The sequence below is a fragment of the Suricata suricatta genome, chromosome 13 (assembly GCF_006229205.1).
Source record: "Suricata suricatta isolate VVHF042 chromosome 13, meerkat_22Aug2017_6uvM2_HiC, whole genome shotgun sequence".
NCBI classification, from domain to species: Eukaryota; Metazoa; Chordata; class Mammalia; order Carnivora; family Herpestidae; genus Suricata; species Suricata suricatta.
This window is the reverse complement of record NC_043712.1, coordinates 27,245,265-27,265,840: the sequence shown is the minus strand read 5'-3', so window position 1 is coordinate 27,265,840 and position 20,576 is coordinate 27,245,265. Positions and strand designations below refer to the sequence as shown.

Genomic DNA, 20,576 nt, shown 5'->3' with positions numbered 1-20,576 from the left:
TGAAAATGGTAACACCAAAGCCCAAAACCTCTGAGATGCAGTAAAGACGGTCATAAAAGGGAAGTATATAGCAATCCAGGCATTCCTAAAGAAGGAAGAAAGGTAGCAGATACACAACCCTTATACCTTAAAGAGCTGGAAAGAGAAGAGCAAATAAAACCCCAAACCAGCAGAAGACAGGAAATAATAAAGATTAGAGCAGAAATCAATGCTATTGAAACAAAAACAAAACAAAACAAAACAAACAACAGTAGAACAGATCAATGAAACCAGAAGCGGATTCTTCGAAAGAATTAACAAAACTGATAAACCACTAGCCAGTTTGATAGAAAAGATAAAGGAAAGGACTCGAATAAATAAAATCAAGAATGAAAGAGAAGAAATCACAACCAACACAGTGAAATAAAAACAATAATAAGAGAATGTTATAAGCAACTATATGCCAATAAAATGGGCAATCTGGAAGAAATGGACAAATTCCTAAGAAATATATAAACTACCAAAACTTAAACAGGAAGAACAGACCCATCACCAATAAAGAAATCGATTGGTTCCTTCGCTGTGCAGAAGCTGTTTATTTTGATAAGGTTCCAATAGTTCATTTTTGCTTTTGTTTCCCTTGCCGCCAGATAGGTGTTGGATAAGAAGTTACTGCAGTCAAGGTCAAAGAGGGTTTTGCCTGCTTTCTCCTCTAGGATTTTGATGGCCTCTTGTCTTATATTTAGGTCTTTCATCCATTTTGAGTTTATTTTTGTATATGGTATAAGAAAGTGGTCCAGGTTCATTTTTCTGCATGTTGCTGTCTAGTTTTCCCAGCACCATTTGCTCAAGAGACTATCTTTTGCTTCTTTGTCAAAGATTAGTTGCCCATATATTTGTGGGTCCACTTCTGGGTTCTCTATTCTGTTCCATTGATCTGAGTGTCTGTTTTTGTGCCAGTATCACAAAGCATTTTAAAGGATTTAATACAAGTGTAACATTCTCCTGTCTGGAAATCTATTAACTATCGATTGTCCTCAAAATCAAGCTTTGCAAAATACAATCGATAACCCCTAAAATATGGACATTTATTTACTTATTTTCATTATGCACTGCATCAAAAAATATTTTAGAGCTTGAGAAATTTGAGAGATGAACTTGACACAGCAGCAAGAACCTATCTATTTGGCTCTTTAGTTTCCCTAATTGATTTCTACAATGTGATTATAAAAATTACCTGAACCTTTCCCATTTACTTTTTAAACACACTTCTTCTCAGTAAGTGTTTTACTGCCTCCTTAACATCTTTGTTCCTAAGACTGTAGATTAAAGGATTCATCATAGGAGTAATAACCCCATAGAACAGGGATATCAGTTTGTCAGTAGCATCCAAGTCCTCTGAATTAAGTGTGTCTTTAGACTTGGGCTTCATGTACATGAAGAGAATGGTTCCATAGAATATTATCACCACAGTCAGATGGGCGGAGCAGGTGGAGAAGGCTTTGCTTCTCCCCTCAGAAGAGCTAATTTTGAGGATGCTGACAAGGATTAATGTGTAAGAGATAATGATTAATAACAGTGGTGTCAATATAAACAGTGTTGTGGCCACAAGCATGATGAACTCGTTGCCTGAGATGTCAGCACAGGCTAGTTTCATGACAGCCAGAATTTCACAGGAGAAATGATTGATGACGTTATTCCTACAGAAAGGCAATTGTACTACAAATGCAGTTTGTACTGCAGAGTTGATGACTCCTATGATCCAGGACCCAGCTGCCATGGGCACGTAGGAATCCTTGCTCATGATGACAGGATATCTTAGAGGGTTGCAGATAGCCACATACCGGTCAAAGGCCATCATGCCCAGGAGCACACACTCTGTTGTCCCCATGGCCAAGCCAAGGAACATCTGCACTGCACAGCCAGAGAAGGAGATGGTCTTTCTTTCTGAGAGGAAGCTCACCAGTGTGGAGGGAATGGAGGTGGTGGTGTAGCAGATGTCCAAGAAGGAGAGGTTCCCCAGGAAGAAGTACATAGGGGTGTAAAGGTGGGCATCCCAGATGCTGATTACAATAAGGGTGCCATTGCCCAGAAGGATGACAACATACATTAGTAAGATTAGGACAAAAAATAGCAGCTCAAGCGTTGGGTAGCCAGAAAGTCCCTTTAAAAAGAATTCCACCAGAATGGTTTGATTTTCCCATTCCATTTTACTGTTTTTCTTTTACCTGTAAGACATTAGAATTTGTTAAAACAAAATGTGTATCTTGTTATGATTTCTTTCATATGTGTACTAGTTTATAAGTACCATATACTTCCAGAAGGGAAAAATATTTTTAAAGGAAAAGACCAAAGAAAAAAATAGAAGTAAAAAAGTGAACCAAAGCAGGGAAGAAGAAACTAACATGTTTTAAGCGACATGCACTATATCATGTAATTTACTTAAGCTCATCATAGTGCTAAAATAGAGGTGTTATCCACATTTTACAGATAAACTAAAGTATAAATATTAAGCAAATTAATGTATAAATATTACATATTATCTTGACCAAAGGTAAATATATATCAGAGCTAAGTAAGATTCAACCCTAAGCCTTCCTGTCTGAAGTCTGGCCTTTTTTTTTTTTTTTACATATTTATTTTTTAGAAACAGAGAGAGACAGAGCATGAATAGGGGAATGGCAGAGAGAGAAAGAGATACAGAATCTGAAGCAGGCTCTAGGCTCTCAGCTAGCTGTCAGCACGGCCTGACACGGGGCTCAAACCCACGAACCGAGAAATCATGACCTGAGCTGAAGCTGTACGCTCAACCGACTGAGTCACCCAGATACCCCGAAGTCTGGCCTTTGTATCATTTTTATAATCACATTTATGAACTACATATTATAATAAAACCTTAGCATTGTATTTTATGTGTAACTGAACAATAAGCATTTTTATTGGCACATATCACCACACAATAAATAAATGATCTTGTCATTCCTTGAAATTTTAATGTTATATTTACTATCTGTCTTGACCAGTAGCGTGTAAACTTTATAAAGGTAGGTAGGTACCATTCTTGTTTACTTACACAGTTCAGTACCTATAGTGAAGTGGATACAGATATAGATGTTTAAAAATATCTGGAGAACCAGGGGGAACCGAGGAGGGAGAGAGAGTTGGGGAGAGAGAGGAATGCAAAAGTTGAGAGACTATTGAATGCTGAGAATGAACTGAGGGTTGAAGGGGAAGGGGGGAAAAGAGGTGGTGGTGATGGTGGAGGGCACTTAAGGGGAAGAGCACTGGGTGTTGTATGGAAAACAATTTGACAATAAAATATTATGGAGAAAAAAAATATATGTTGAATAAAGGAATAAAGTGAGAGACAAAATAATGACTAATATGTGTCACCATGTGTCAATCGCACTAATGGCTTACTTTATGCATTACCTTATTTAGTCTGAATAGCATCCCTATTAGGCAATTACTGTTACTAGCATCATCATCTTTATTAACAGAGAAGGAAAATAAAGCACATAAAAGTTAAGCACTTGCCTAAGGTCAAGGTCATATGGCTAAACAAATGGTATAACAGAGTTAACCCAAGCTATATGGCTGCAGAATATAATTTCTTAATTATTCACTTTGCAGAGAACTTGACTCATAAACTAGATTACCTTGTAATCTAATTGATAATACTAACGTTTCAAAAGAAATATCAGACCAAAATAGGTGATTGTTCAGAAAGAATCAAGATTATCAACATGGTGATTTGAGAGAAGTTCATTTTGATACTTTATATTTTGCTACAAGTGTGTTGTCATAGGGCTGCAGTTAATCCTTATAATCTGTGATCTCCCTTGTGAGAAGTTCTATCTCCTTTTTCCTTATTCTTCTTAAGTGATATTTTTTTTGTATTAGCTTCACAAGGCATTCTCCTATATTATAGATCTTCTCAAAAAGGGAAAGGAGGCCTTTGGATAGATTTATCCTTTCACTTTTTTCCTCTGTTTTATTAAGTTTTGTTTGTAAAATTTTCAAGCTTATTTAGATTTTCTAATTTCATGAAATAAGAGCTAAATCTTTAATATTTCACTTTTTCTTTATGCTAACTCTAGTTAATGCTCTTAAAATACTTTGGTTCCTAAAAACTTAGATTTTGATATGAAATGTTCTGTTCATTGCCTTCTAGATCATTATTTTTCCTTTTCCCCTTTAAACCATGAGTCACCCAGGTGTGTTTTTTGAACTAGTCACTAGATATTTGTGTTAGATTCCTGTTAGTTCCAATTTTATTTTATTATGATATGAGAAATGACCTATAATTCTCTAGTTATGGTGAGTTTGACAGCCAGTTACTTGATCCATGTTGTAAATGTTAACAAAAGATGTGAATTCTCTTTGAGAAAGACATGTGGTTATATATAGATACACAATACATGTATATATGTATACATATAATCAAGTTTATTTAATGTATTGTTGAAACCTTTGAAATAATTAATTTTTGTCATCTATAATTAATGAATTATATATAAATATTTGTAAGCATGTTCTGCCTCTATAACCAGGATTTTTTTATATGCTTAGCTTCTGTGTTGTTTATGGCTGATAATCTTTATAAATTGAGAGTGTGCTTAATTAACCTTTCTCATGTTAAATTCTACTTTTAGGATATTGCTATTACACTCCTACTTTCTCTTAGTTTGGAAGCTTTTGCCTGCTCTTTATGTATCCCTTAATTTTCAACTTTTCTTTCTCACTTTAAGTATATTACTTATAAGTAATGTATATTTGGGTTTAAATTTTTAATCTCCTTTTACAGTCTATCTTATATGAGAATATTGAGTCCATTCACTTTAAAATATAATTATGAATGGACTTCACTTTCTTCTTTCCATGTACTTTATTTTTATAACTTATTTATTTTATGCTAGTGCATTCTCTTTTTTTCCTACTTCCTTTTTTTGCTGGTTAAGTTGTCATTCACTATTTGTTTTCATTAACTTGAACATTCTACTCAATTTTACCATTCCATAAGTGGATACCTTCTCTTTATCTAATTTGACTTACACGACCCAACCATTTGCTCATAATGATTATTTTTTCTACTAGAGTGCTGTCTAATCTCCTAAACTATCACTCAAACACTAAATGAAGACAGAACTACAGGAATACTTTTATTCCTCCATTTTTATTCTCAAATTCCCAAATGTCAGTGAGATAATGAAGAAGTGTTTATAATTTCCTTGCAATGTCTCTTTCTGAGAGTTCTTCCTCAGCCCTTACATTATACATATTGGACAGTCTTCGTCAATGTATTTGCCTCTATATCTACTCATTGATTACCATCAGTTCCTCCCTCTTCTATTTCTCTTCTATTCTCTTCAGGACCACATTTTAATTTATATTTGGGTTTGGTTAGAGTGTATTTGCAGAATTTTCCTCAGATGAGAATGTGAATAAAGAGATTATCTAAATTTTTGTATATTATCAAATATCTTCTTTTTTTTAATTTCAGACAAAAATGCATTTTTCTATCAAATTCTACATTTCAGAATATACCCTAAGGAAATAATATAGATAATTATGTGTAACATATAATATGTAGTTATGTATTATCTATGACAAATATATGTATAACATGTAATATATAAGTATATATGTAAATATATATATATTATACATACATATGTGTATATAAGTTATCTGTTGTTAATTGACATCTTTATTTTATTTGGTACATTAAACTTTATATATAATAATAATTATACATAGAAGTAAGAATATACAAACACTACACACACACACACACACACACATATATATATATATATACTAAAAAAAGTTTTCAAGAAACTGAGTGACCAACATTACAGGGAGCTTACAGAGAATTTTCCTAACATCTCTTACTGTGACCCATTCTTTAGATGTCTAGATGTCTATGCACTCATCTGATAAGGACAAGTCATGGTTTCACCTCTACTGATTGCCTCCTAAAGGCAAGAAGACAGGAACTCCTATATTCTCAATGTACACTTTAATTGTTATATCCTCTGTGGAGGAGAATTTGGAAATATCTATCAAAATCATAAAAGCATACATGTAACCTTTGACCACAGATTTACTTCTAAGTAATTATTACCAGTTATGCTAGCACATGTGTAAAGTGATTTACATACAAATTGATTCATTAATAATGTATTGTCTGTATTAGCAGATGCAGAAAGAATTTACATTTCCAGGATAAGGGAACATAGAAATATTGGAATATTATTTTGTTATCAAAAAGAATATGGGGGCTTTTTGTGCACTGATGTACAAATATCTTTAAGAAATATTAACTGGAAAATTGATGTTCAGAATAGTATATATTACGTGCTAACATTTGTGAAAAAAGATTATATGTGTGTGTGTGTGTAATATATATACACATTCACACATTTTTGCTCACATATAGAATATCTCTAGAAAAAGAAAACAATAGGTATCTCCAGAAAAGGAAATGGATAGCTGATAAACAGGAGTGGAAAGTAGGTTGTGTACTATACATCTTTTAGTACTTTTTAAAATTTTGGCACTTTATAAATATATATTGCTTATTCATTTAAAAAGCAACATTTAAGCTCTTGAGATTCACTGCCTTGAATCTTGAGATTCTCTTTCCTTTCAGGTTTCTGGAAGTATACTATATCAAGCCATCCAATGCCATAGGATACAAGCCTGTATGTTTAAAAAATTTTTCTAACTTCTTCAGTATTATGCACTAATTGAGAATTGAAGATTAACAGGTACTTTAAATATAGCCACATTTTCAATACTCAAGACACTTTACATAGTTTCATTAGGAGTTTCAGGCCCAGAACTACCTCTTGTCCCACTATCAAGATGTAAACTACCCTCTGACCAGATTTAGGGTCTATCCTTCTATCCTGTCATTTCCTCTCCACTAAATGCATTATTGCTTTTATGAACTAGTAAAAGTCCCAGAACAAAAGTACAGATCAAAATGCCAGCTGTTTTTCTTGTTCCATTCTTAAATCCTTCGTCCACATAATGTTATGAGGCACTTTGCTATGAACCTAGGGTCCATCTTCTCATTCTCAGGCCATAACTAGTCTACTTGGGATCACCCAAAGACCAATCTGATTTTATTCTTCTAAACTCCTCTTTGCCTTAGCTTTTCAAAATTCTTTAACTTTTTATAAGAGTTGCATCCTATAGAATTTTTTATATTTTTCTGGGTTAGGGCTCAAACCACTTGAGACCCCAAAGGGTATTATATACACCAGGGTTTTTTGAATAGTGAAGATTATATGCACATCTGTAAAAAATCATCTCTGTCAAGGCCATTGTTCCATTAGCTATCTCCATGCTAGTGATAGTCTATCAAGCACATTCCATACCACTATCAAACACAAATCTGGAGCCAAACCTAGGTCAAACACCATCTCTGCCTCTTAACTAGATGGCCTGGGCATGTTTCTGATCATCACCATCCCTCTCTATAGAATAAAGATAAAAACACCTATATCATATTATTGTTGATATGATTAAATGAGCTGGTGTATATAGTGCAATTGGCACAACAATGGTTCCCATCGTTAGTGGTTTCCTTCACCATTTACATCTCTTTATCTCTCTGTCATTTCTTTATCAAGTATACGTAGCTTAAAGCTTAATCAGATCACACACTGTTCTAACAAATGGTATTATTTTCATCCTATGTACAAATCCTAATACACTTTATCGCAGTCACTCCAATCCTCTGGACACCAGCAAATTAGGTGCCAAAATGGAAAAATCATCTCAAAGACTTGCCTTATATCAAGTTCAATCCCCTCTATAAAAAGATAGGGTTGTAGTAAGGTACCAGTGTGTTCCTTGTCTTAAGATACATGACTAACTTTTTTGACTAAAACTATTTTAACATTTTTTGCAAGCCTCTTGACATAAAAAGGAAAAGGAAAAGTTACTCACTTTTACAATTATAACCTAATGATCGAAAAGCAAATATTCAAAACATACTAGAATAATGCTCAAGCAGGTCTCTTTCTGGCTGTGTACTGCTTTGGTAAATTTATTTTTTCAGATCTCAGGAAATGATAATGTTAGGTTTATTTTAAAAATTCCAAATTGGTTATAGGATACTCCTCAGTTGTTATCTCTATATAAAGAGGCCATAGACAGTATGTGGCGCATAGTTCACCTTGATCTTAGGTGACTGAACCAAATGGAACTGAGTTGCTGGGGGACTAGAGATTACTTGTCTGTTATTAATTCTATACTACAAAACACAGAGTCTACTGTACATCCTATAGTAAGCCTCAATTAATTCAAGAAGATAACAGTGTCCAAATACTATGTACTACACTAAAAAGCTGCACATTAATAAAAAGTAATTCATCCTGCTGGGCAAACTCCTACTAGTTGGTTGTGCAATGGTCTTTGCATACAGAACTCCTCTTTTGGTCTCATAGCTCTTTTTCCCCCACCTCAGCTCAGTCAATAGACTCTTAAGTTCCAACGCTCAATCTCTCTGTGAGAAAAACATCCCATGTTCAGACTCGACACTTTGAAACCATCAGTCCAGTTCCTGCTTATCCATGGTAAATTTGTTTCCTGTCTTTGCAGTAACCTACCTTCAAACAAGAGACTGCCTGTCTCTCTAGGTAGCAGCCACAGCAGGTGATTTTCTCCTGCTTTTCTACTTGCAGCCAATCTTCATGATTCCTCATTAGTAGCTGAGGCTCCAATGTTACTCATTAATAGCTCCATAGGCAGCTACTAGTGAGTAACATTTTGCCATAGAAATTCACTGATTTTTTGACATTTATAGTATGAAACATAATTGTTACAGGTGTGAATACAAAGATATAGTTCAGATAAAACACCATTAGAAGCCTCTAGTTCAAAATAAGAGGGAAATTAATATTTAACCATACATTTTAGGAATGGGGCAATTTAGCCCAGGCTAAACCACTGCCCCATTGTGGAGACCCACAAATATCTAAAGAATCTGCTCCATGCTTTAGGACACAATTTAAATGTTCTTCAGGACCTCTCCAAACCTCTATGGACACCTTTAAATTGCTTCCTAAATGAATTATGTATAAAACATGAGACTTCAGAAATTAAGCCCTAAAGACCTAATTACAGGAGACCTATTACTTTGTTTCACACAAAAATCATAAAGGGGCTCATGTATTCTCATCAAAATTTCCCTGTCTGATTTCTTTCTCAATTTTTCAATCTCTTTTCCTCCCTCTCCCACACACAGGCAAACATAACACACACACACACACACACACACACACACACACACACACAACCTTTTTTGGAAGTAGAGGTTATTTACAATACAATTTTATATTCACTTTATAAATTAGCTTACAGTAAAAGTCTACTTTTTGAATGAACATATATTCACATTGTAAATATTCTAAAAGTAATTCACAGTCTTTGTACAGAAAAGGACATTTTTTTTAGAAAGAAGGAGAAGGGAAATGAAGGTTAGGCAAGGAAAGAAAAGATATCCTCAGATACTATATAAAAGTTTAAGAAACAAAGCTGAAATCATAGTTCAGAAAGAATACAGTATAATAACAAGCTAAACTCATGTGCTTCCCCGAGGATCCAATGAGGAACCTTAAGGCTGCATACTTTTGAATGATATATTTTCTTTTCCTTTTTAGAATACTTTTTAACAAAATAAGTTCAAATTACTTTGTTAAAATCGAATTCTAGGAGTGATATAATGGGGTAAAAAAATGAGTTTTATAAATCTAAAAGATAATACTAATTTATGCTCCCCCTAGTGTTAACAGTATTGCTAATTTTCTCTTGCTGTTATCATCATTGATGCTTTTTACAGTTTGGGGATCTTTTGTGTGTGTGTGTGTAATCTAAAGGGCTTAAAACAGTATCTCATCACGGCTTTACGTGAAATTTTTAACTACTAAAATATTTAACTTTCGTGTGAGTCTTAAATAGCTGTATTTTCTTTCATATGTGTTGTGTACTCATGTCCTCTACTCATATTCTATTAGGTGTTTTATATATTCTAAGAATCACTGTTTACGTGATGTTTATTGCATACATACTTAATGAAGCTGACAGTAAGAATTTCTGCAAAAATAAAAATGCCCAAGATGCAGTTTCTACCTGTCCTAGAGGTAGCGAGAAAAATATCCGTGTAATCAGATGATTTCAATAAAAGGGGGTAATGCTGAAATTAAAATGATGTTTTATGGGCACCTGCGTGGCTCAGTGGTTAAGTGTCTGACTACTGATTTCATCTCAGGTCCTGAATGATCTCATAGTCCTAAGACTGAGCTGCAAGTAGGGCTCTGTGCTGGGAGTGGAGGCTGCTTCAGATTCTCTATCTCCCTCCCACTCAGCTTCTCCCTTCATCTTTCTCTTAATAAAAATAAAAAATAAAATAAAATTATTGTTTAGAGTGCTCTGGAAGTATAAGTGACATGTAACTCAGGATCAAGACATACTTGCCAGGAGTGGTGATACTGGAACTGACCTTAATTTGTGGGATTTGAGAGGTAAATAATATGAAAAAGGGCATCCAGGAAGAAGAAACAATAACACCATGGTATAAGACAAGAAGTAGCATGATGAAGACAGGATATAATGCAGCATCACAAGAATATGAATACAGAGGCATGTGAGGGTTGGTGGAAAATGAAACTAAACAGACCAAAGCAAAGAGGGCCTCATATGCTGTATATATCAATCAAGGATTAATTATCAATGATAAAATATACTCTGGATGAAAATAAATATTTCATTATTATTTTAAATAATAATATGGAAGTGTTTCTATGCAGTAATTCCTTTCCAGAGTGTCCGGAAATTTATGTTTTCCAAGTCACAAAATCATGATTAAATGAGAATTGGAAAAACAGAAAAACCTTCCAAAACAAATTTTCTGAATGGAAAACCCTATAGAGACTCAAGTATTAAATAAAGCATATTAGTATTACAGTGATAACGTATGTAGCCAGCAAATCTGAACATATGGGTATATCAAGAAAAGTGACTTGTTTTTCTTTTCTTCAGAATTAATTCTACAACACTGATAAAGAAAAAAGCCATTCTTATCTTCTTTGAGGAGAAATATGCATAATAAAATTTCTACTTTCAGGGTATATAGGTGGCTCAGTTTGGTTGAGCATCTGATTCTGTTCAGGTCATTATCTCACCTTTTGTGCATTTTCAGTGCAGACAGTGCAGAGCCCTCTTTGGATTTTCTGTCCCCCTCTCTCTCTGCCCCTCCCCACTTGTTCTCTCTCTCTCTCTCTCTCTCTCTCTCTCTCTCCTTCTTTCTCTCTTTTTTCTCTTTCTCAAAAATAAATAAAACATTAGAAAAGATAAAATAAAATTTTGACTTAAATTAATAAGGTTTTTATCAAAAATTTAAAGTCTGATAGAAGACTAGGTCCTAGGCAGTCATCCCAGAGAAGATATGGAAGCAGTTGGATTTAAGCTTTGAGAAAAAAAAAAAAAAAAACAGAAGTAGAGTCTGAGTATACAAGATGGCCTGCAGGTCAAACGCAATATGTTTTACTCAAGAGGTTTTCTACTTACATGGAATTCTTCAGGAAATAAAAGTCCTTTCTGTGTGTGTATGAAAATTAATAGGTTTTTATGTTTGTTTGTTTGTTCATTTTGATAGATGGCACCTAGATTGAGGAAGTGCAGAGAGAGAGGGAGAGAGAGAATTGCAAGCAGGCTCTGTGTTGTCAGCACACAACCCGATGCAGGGCTTAAGCTCAGGAACTGGGAGAGCAAACCTTAGCTCAAATCAAGAGTCTGATGCTTAACAGCTGAGCCACCCAATTATCCCACTAATAGGTCTTTATAGCCTATTTCACTAGGGTGTAAATCTGATACATCAATAGTCTTAACCTTTGTCATCAGATTTAATCTGTGAATATCTAAGATGGAAGATAGAGGGAATTAAATAGAGCTCATGATTGTTTTCCTCACCCTACTGTCCTGTATCTTGCAAATTCTCTACAGTGAGCATGTCATAATATTGAAATGCTATATGTCATTATAAAAAATTGTTAAATAATATATGAAAGGCAAAAAAAAGTAAAAGTAACTAAAATTCCCACATAATTCTAAAGTTTCAACAATGTCCAATGTGTTTAAATCCAATCACCTTTTCCTTTGACTTGCTAAAGAACCTGCTATGAAATAGATGTTTCACTCCTTCACATCCTTGTTTCTGAGACTGTAGATTAAAGGATTCATCATAGGACTCATCACCCCATAGAACAGAGATATCAGTTTCTCAGTAGCATCCAAGTCCTCTGACTTAAGTGCCTCTTTAGACTTGGGCTCCATGTACAAGAAGAGAATGGAACCATTGAATATTATCAGCACAGTCAGATGGGCAGAGCAGGTGGAAAAGACTTTGCTTCTCCCCTCAGAAGAGCAAATTTTGAGGATGCTGACAAGGATTAATGTGTAAGAGATAATGATTAATAACAGTCAATATACAGTGTTGTGGCCACCAGCATGCTGAACTCATTGCCTGAGATGTCAACACAGGCCAATTTCATGACAGCCAGAATTTCACAGGAGAAATGATTGAAGACATTATTCCCACAGAAGGTCAACTGTACCACAAATGCAGTTTGTACTGCAGAGTTGATAATCCTAGCAAACCAGGATCCAGCTCCCATGAGCACATAGGATCCTTGCTAATTATGACAGGATATCTTAGAGGGGTGCAGATAGCCACATACAAGTCTGTACTGCAGAATGAGCTATGAGAACTCCCCCTACAGTTTCCCCAGATTTGCCTTTTCCCAACCCTACCCTGCTTTAGTAAAACTGTAGATTCAGTCCACATTACTCCACTCGTCCTCACTGAAACACTCTTGTCAGTGCCCTGGATCAGAAAGAGGTTCTTTGTGCAGAACACCTGGACACATATTCTATATGCTTTCTGTATGGATTAAGTCTGTCTATGGCCAGCAATGACCTCAGGCCTAGCGTCCCACATCTATGTGCCCTCTTACAAGGCTTGTTACTAGCTATCTGACCTGGGGCAATTAACTTGTGTGTCTCAGTATGCTTACCTATAATTAATAGTCTCATTGTGGTGTTCTTGGGAGTATAAATATAATAGCACATGTAAGCACCTAGCAGAGGGTAAGCACTATTTTGGTTTCCTTCACCTTTCTTGACTTGTTCTTTTTTCAGATTCTTTTACATGCCCATCCCAAGTTTCATGCTCCTACAAGAGTCACTTTAAATTTTTGTCAATCAGAAGAAACTGGGTGGGCTCTGTCAGTTAAGCACCAACTCTTGATTTGGGGTCAGGTCATGTCTCATTGGTCAGGAGTTCGAGCCCCACATCATGCTCTATGCTGACAGTGCAGAGACTGCTAAAGATTCTTCCTTTCTCTCTGCCTCTCCCGTTTGCACGTTCTTAGTCTCTCAAAATAAATAAATAAACTTAAAAAAAATTTTTTTTATCAATCAGACCTTTTCAGGTATCTGGTCTTTCTTGGCCAAACAGACTACTAATTTTAATCACATGGATGAAAATTTTCATGACATGGATGCATACTATATGAAACTCTTCTCACTTTGTAACAAAGAGTGTTATGCCAGATATAGCAAAAGCCAGGAACATTTAAAACCAGACACTCAGGTTGACATTTTTAAAGAAACACTATTTCAGTTCATTCATACAAGAGTTAAATGTGTGTGTGTGAGTGTGTGTGTGTGTGTGTGTGTGTGACAAATATTAGGTTTAAGTTACCATAGGAATGCCCTACCAATAACAACAAAAACTATTCAAAGCAATTCCCAAAATATTCGTGTAAACATAACAAAAAAAATCAAAATGCTTTCCTGTTAGCTAAGAACTCATTGATCTTCTTCATTCACTTTCCACACAAATCAAAATATGTCTTTATGAACAAGTAATAAAGTTTTCCAAATAGCACCTCTAGTGAGAGGATCTAGGACAGGGACTGCCTCTGTTCAGGATTAGCACTGGACGAACATTTATTAAACAGAACCAAAGAGAACTAAATTGGTGCTCTGAGGTAAACTGTCACAGAATCAGAACACAAGCTTACTTTACATTCTTAACCAAGAGTGCAAACCTGCTTCCTACTGTACAGCAAATTAACAGGACCAGTGGGACATGATACAATTAGACACATAAGCACTACCAACACATGAACCTAGAAACTGTACTCTGACTAAATGAATTTTTATCCCCAGTAAGATAAATTCTACATCTAAACATCCATCTTTTTTGGATATTCAAATTATTCTTATGGTAATAGGTTTTAATTTTGTCTCCATTTTCTCATTATATCAAAGAAAATACTTTTTGAATTTTTTAATCCTATTCTCTACAGACTCTTTATAGTAAAAAATATTCTATCCCCCAAACACCTGGCTTATTTCAACTCAGTTCATTGGACTGACATCCCCTTGGACTTGTGATACTAGTATGTTTTCAGCAATTACCTCAAAATGGAAGACTGATTCACCTCCTAGGTTGCAATGCACAGCAGATTGTTTTGACTGATCTTCTATTTGCAGCTGATTGCACAAAATTTTCCATGAGGTTGATGAAGGTCTGAAGGTATTACCTCTGAGGAACCATAACATCACAGGCCTTGTGGTCTGGAAAACATTGATGGCAAAGGTACTTTTTTAAAGTGGTTTCAGTTTTTTAATATATAACTTATTGTCAAGTTATCTAATATACAGTGCATACAGTGTGCTCTTGGTTTTGAAAATAGATTGCCATGATTCATCACTTACATGCAACACAATACCTAGTGCTCATCCCAACATAAGCCCTCCTCAATGCTCATTACCCATTTCACGGACTCTCTTGCCCCCATACTCCCTTCCACCCTCAGTTTTTTCCTCTGTAAAAAAAAAATTAAAAAAATAAAAAAAATTTTAAAAAGAGGAGATTTAGAATGTATGGGCCAAGACAGGTTTTGGGAAGTCATTAACAATGGCATAAGATTTGAGTGTGACTAGGATCAGATGTTGACACATTAGGAAACAACAGGGACCTCTTCATATGGCGATTTCAATTTTATCAGACTGTGAGGTCATTCTGAAGATGAAAGAGAAGGGAAGAGAAAAAAAAGATTAACAGGAAGGTGTAGAATAGCGTTTAGGTGAATCCACAAGTGAGCAAGATTTAAAATTTTTCACATCTCATTGGTCTAGATAAAGAGCTTTAGGGAACTTTTAGAATCCGGATTGTATTTAGAACCTCTCTATCAATTTCTTAGCTGTATTTTAAAATAATTTTATATGCAGAAGAAACTACAAAAACTAGTACAAAGAATTCCTGTGTACTTTCACCCACCATTCCCCAGGTGCCTCAGTGGTGATATCTTGTATAACCATAGTTCATTAACAAAACAAAGAGATTCAAATTAGTACAGTACTTTTAGTGATAGACCTTATTTGAATTTTTGTATACTTTTATGAAATTTTATCACATATATACTTTTTAAAAGATTTTTAAATGTTTTATTTTTACTTATTTTTTAATAGTTTATTGTCAAATTGGTTTCCATATAACACCCAGTGCTCTTCCCCACAAGTGCCCTCCTCCATTACCACCACCTCCCTTCCCCCTCCCCCTTCCCCTTCAACCCTTGGTTTATTTTCAGTATTTAATAGTCTCTCTGGTTTTGCGTCCCTCTCTCTCCCCAACTTTCTTTCCCCATGGTCCTCTGTTAGGTTTATCCTGTTAGACCTATTAGTGCAAACATGATATCTGTCCTTTTCTGCCTGACTTATTTCGCTTAGCATGAGGAGCCAAGATGGCGGTTAAAAGATATTTTTAATGTTTGTTTGGAAAGAGAAAGAGAGTGCAAGCACGCACAAGTTGGGGAGGAGCAGAAAAAGAAGGAGAAAGAGAATCCCAAGCAGGCTCCATGCTGTCAGGGTGGAGCTGGATGTGGGGCTCAATTTCACAAACTGTGAGATCATAATCTAAGCTGAAATCCAGAGTTGGACACTTAACCAACTGAGCCACCGAGGCACCCTGTAGGATTTTAAAATAATTTCTAAACCCAATGTGAGGCTCACATTTACAACACTGAGATCAAGAGTCCCACACCTGATCTAAGCCAGCCAGGCACCCCCATTCACATATATCAATTCTGATAACTACTACAACAATCAGGATACAGAACTTTTCTGTCACCCTAAAGAAATTCTCTCATGCTAACCTTTTATAGTCATACCTTCTCCATAGTGGCAACTACTGTGGCAACCATTGATAAATTCTCATTTTTATAATTCTGTTATTTCAAGAATGATATAGAAGTGGAATTATAAAGCATATAACCTTTTGAATTGGCATTTATTCAGCCTTATGGCCATGAATCCCTTTATGCATCAACAACTTTTTGCATGTATCATGTTGTTCCCTTTCATTGTTGAGTAGTATTCCATTGTATGGTTGTACCACAGTATATCCGTTCACTTTTTATAGGAAATTTTTATTGTTTCCAGTTTTCAGCCTTACAAATAAAGCTATTACTATAAACATCAAAAAAATTATTTTTAAAACTTCTATACATTAGAGTCAAATATGATTGATTACAAAAGGAAAGCATTTTGGCGGTACTAGTTCAAAAGTAAGATAACAATAAATATTTGAGACTATGGAAGAGTTCATTTGCCCTTCAAGCCAACATGGAAACACTGCCCTGAATGAAGACACAGATCTTGGGGTGCCGCCATTATTCTCTCTGCAACCACCAAGGCTGGGCCTCCCAGAGCAGCCCCCAAGACCCACTACACCAAACCACACCTATCCTCTAGGGGGAGCTGCTGCTTTTTTTGTATTTATTTTTATTGTTATTACTTTTTTACTCCTTTTTTCTTTTTTTATTTTTATTCTTTATTTTCCTTTTTCCTTTCTCCCCCCCCTTTTCTTCCTCTTGCCATCCAGATATAGCCTCCCTTATCTCATCCTTATCCTTCCCCTTGACTGGTTATACACTTTTAGACCATCCATTGTCCTTTGTTGTTTCTGCCTCCCCTTTATTTTTTTCTTCTCTTCTTTTCTTTTCTTCTTTTTCCTCTCCCTGCCTTTTCTTTTCTTCCTTTCCCTCTTTAATTTGTTTGTTTGTTTTATTTGTCTGTGAGTTTGCATGTTTTTTTTTCTCCCTGTGTGTTTGTCTGTCTGTTTTCCTTTTCAGGGCTACCCCAAGAAACAAGCCAAAGTACCCATGACAGAGAGTCCCAAATATTGCTGAGTAGGGAAATAAAATAATCAAAGGCACAACAAGAGAAACCGAGAGTCACCATTAAAAGAACATTTCCTGAAATGACAGGCACTGGACAGTCAATAAGCATCCTTTAACAGAGCAATACTAACAGGTGCACAGTGCACAATGAGCTTTTAAAATTGACAAGAGACAGAAAGCTAGTGAAAATGACAAAACGAAAGAACTCTCCACTAAAAAACTCCATGAAGAAGTCACAGCCACAGAACTACTCAAACCAGATCTAAGCAACTTAACTGAACAAGAATTTAGAACAATTATAAAATTAATCGCTGGCCTTGAAAAAAGCATCAGAGAAGCTACTGATACAATGACTAGGGGCTTTCAAAATAGCTATAACAAGGCTATAAATGAGGTGAATAATAAAATGGAGGCAGCCACCTCATGAATTGAGAGGCAGAGGAAAGAATAGGTAAATTAGAGGACAGAGTAATAGTAAAAGAGGAAGCCCAGAAAAAAAAAACAGAGAGAAATTGATCCAGCAGCAGGAAAGGAGAATTCAAGACCTGAGTGATACAATCAAAAGGAACAATATCCATATCATAGGAATTCCTCAAAAAGAAGAAAGAGAAAAGTGTCCTGAAGGGGTGCTGGATCAAATTATACAGAATTTCCTGAATCTGGCTAAATAAATAGACATTCAAATTCAAGAGGCACAAAGAACCCCCTTAAGATATAACTTAAATTGACCTTTGGCATGACATATCATAGTGAAACTGGTAAAATATAAAGATAAAGAGAGAATTTTGAAAGCAGCTAGGAAGAAAAGGGCCTTAATATACAAAGGGAAATCTATCATAGTGGTTACAGACCTATAATGAAACTTGGCAAGCCAGGAAGGAATGGCAGGAAATCTTCAATGTGACTAAAAGGAAAAATATGGAGCCAAGAACCCTTTACCCAGCAAGCTTGTCATTCAAAATAGGAGAGAAAAAGGTGTTCCCATATAAACAAAAATTGAGAGAATTCATCACCACCAACCCAGCCCTACAAGAAATCCTAAGAGGGACTCTATGAGGGAAATGCTGCAAAGAATACAAGATGCCAGAGACACCACTACAAACATGAATTCTATGGAGAACACAATGAATCTAAACTCATAATTTTCAATAATAATACTGAATATAAATGAACTGAATGCACCAACAAAAAGACACAGGGTGGCAGAATGGTTACAAAAACAAAATCCATCTATTTGCTGTCTACAAGAGACTCACCTTAGACCTGAAGACACTTTCAGATTGAAAGTAAAGGGATGGAGAAATCTCTATCATGCGACTGGAAGCCAAAAGAAAGCCGGAGTAGTCATACTTATATCAGACAAACTGCAATTCAAAGTAAAGGCAGTAACAAAAGATGAAGAAGGATATTATATAATAATTACAGAGTCTCTCCATCAGGAAGAGCTAACAATTATGAACATCTATGCATTGAATTCGGGAGCACCCAAGTACATAAAACAACTAATCACAAACAGAAACAATCTTATTGATAAGAATGTACTAACTGCAGGGGACTTTACTACTCCACTGACAACAATGGATAGATAAACCAGACAGAAAAATCACTAAATAAACAACGGACATGAATGAAACATTCGAAGAGATGGAACTGATACATATATTTAGAACTCTGTATCCTGAAGTTAGGAAATTCACCTTCTTCTCAAGTGCACATGTCACATTCTCCAAGATTGATCACATACTGGGTCATAAAACAGACCTTCATAAATACAAACAAATAGAGATCATACCATGCACACTTTCAGATTACAATGCTATGAAACTTTAAATCAATCAAAGGAAAATGTCTGGAAAACCTCCAAAAATGTGGAGGCTAAAAACCACCCTATTGAAGAATGATTGGGCGAAACAGACAATTCGAGAGAAAATTGAAAAATATATGGAAACAAATGAAAATGAAAATACAACAACCCAAACATTCTGAGATGCAGCAAAGGCAGTCTTAAGAGGAAAGCTTATTGCAATCCAGGCCGATTTCAACAAACTAGAAAGGGCACAAACTCAAAAGTTGCAGAGCACCTAATGGAACTAGAAGGTGAGCAGCAAGAGCACCTCAAACCCAGCAGAAGAAAATAAATAATAAAAATCAGGGCAGAAATAAACAATATAGAATCCAAAACAAAAAACAAAAACAGTGGAGCAGACCAATGAAACCAAGAGTTGGTTTCTTGAAAAAAATAAACAAAATTGATAAACTCTAGCATGTCTCCTTAGAAAGAAAAGAGAGAGCACCCAAATAGACAAAATCATGAATGAAAATGAACCTATTTCAACCAATCCTTTAGAAATGCAAGCAATCATTAGAGATTACAAGAAAAACTATACGCCAACAAACTGGACAATCTAGAGGAAATGGACAAATTCCTAAACATACATGCACTACCAAAATTCAAGCAAGAAGAGACAGAAAGCATGAACAGACCTATAAACCAGTGAAGAAATCAAATCCATTATCAGATCTTCCAAGAATAAGAGCCCAGGGCCAGATGGCCTCCCAGGGGAATTCTACCAGATTATTAAAACAGAGGTAATACCCATTCTTCTCAAACTATTCCAAAAAATAGAAATAGAAGGAAAATTTCCAATCTCATTCTATGAAGCCACCATCACTTCGATTCCCAAACCAGAGACCCAGAAAAAAAAAAAAAAAAAAAAGACCTACGGACTACTATCCGTAATTAATACAGATACAAAAATACTCAACAACAAACTAGCAAATCGAATTCAGCAGCACATAAAAAGAATTATCCATCATGATCAACTGAGATTCATTCCTGTGTTTCAGGGCTGGTTCAATATTCGCAAATCCATCAATGTGTTACATCACATTAACCAAAGAAAAGATAAAAACCATATGATCCTGTCAATAGATGGAGAAAAAACATATGACAAAATACAGTGCTCTTTCCTAATAAAAACCCTTGAGAAAGTCAGAATAGAAGAAACTTATTTAACATTATAAAAGCAGTTTATGAAAAACCCACAGCTAATATCATCCTCAATGGGAAAAACTGAGAGCTTTCCCCTGAGATCAGGGACATGACAGGGATGTCCACTCTCACCACTGTTGTGTAACATAGTGCTGGAAGTTCTAGCATCAGCAATCAGACAACAAAAGGAAATAAAAGGCATCAGAATGGGCAAAGATGAAGTCAAATTTTCACTTTTCACAGGTGGTATGGTACTCTACATGGAAAACCTGGCAGACTCCACCAGAAGCCTTCTAGAAATGATCCATGAATTCAGTAAAGTTGCAGGGTTCAAAATCAAT

General features: G+C 35.4%; 2 protein-coding genes across 2 annotated transcripts in view; both read right to left on the bottom strand.

The window, feature by feature from the left end:
• Positions 1-1,231: 1,231 nt before the first annotated feature.
• On the bottom strand, positions 1,232-2,188 carry LOC115276581 (olfactory receptor 13C2). Its single transcript, XM_029920622.1, has one exon. It carries the CDS (start codon positions 2,186-2,188, stop codon positions 1,232-1,234), a length of 957 nt encoding a protein of 318 aa, XP_029776482.1.
• Positions 2,189-12,186: 9,998 nt separating this feature from the next.
• LOC115276682 (olfactory receptor 13C9-like) overlaps positions 12,187-20,576 on the bottom strand; it is a 136,476-nt gene continuing 128,086 nt past the window's right edge. Inside the window, 2 exon segments of the mRNA XM_029920747.1 lie at positions 12,187-12,476; positions 12,479-12,686. Coding sequence (XP_029776607.1) covers positions 12,187-12,476; positions 12,479-12,686 — 498 coding nt within the window.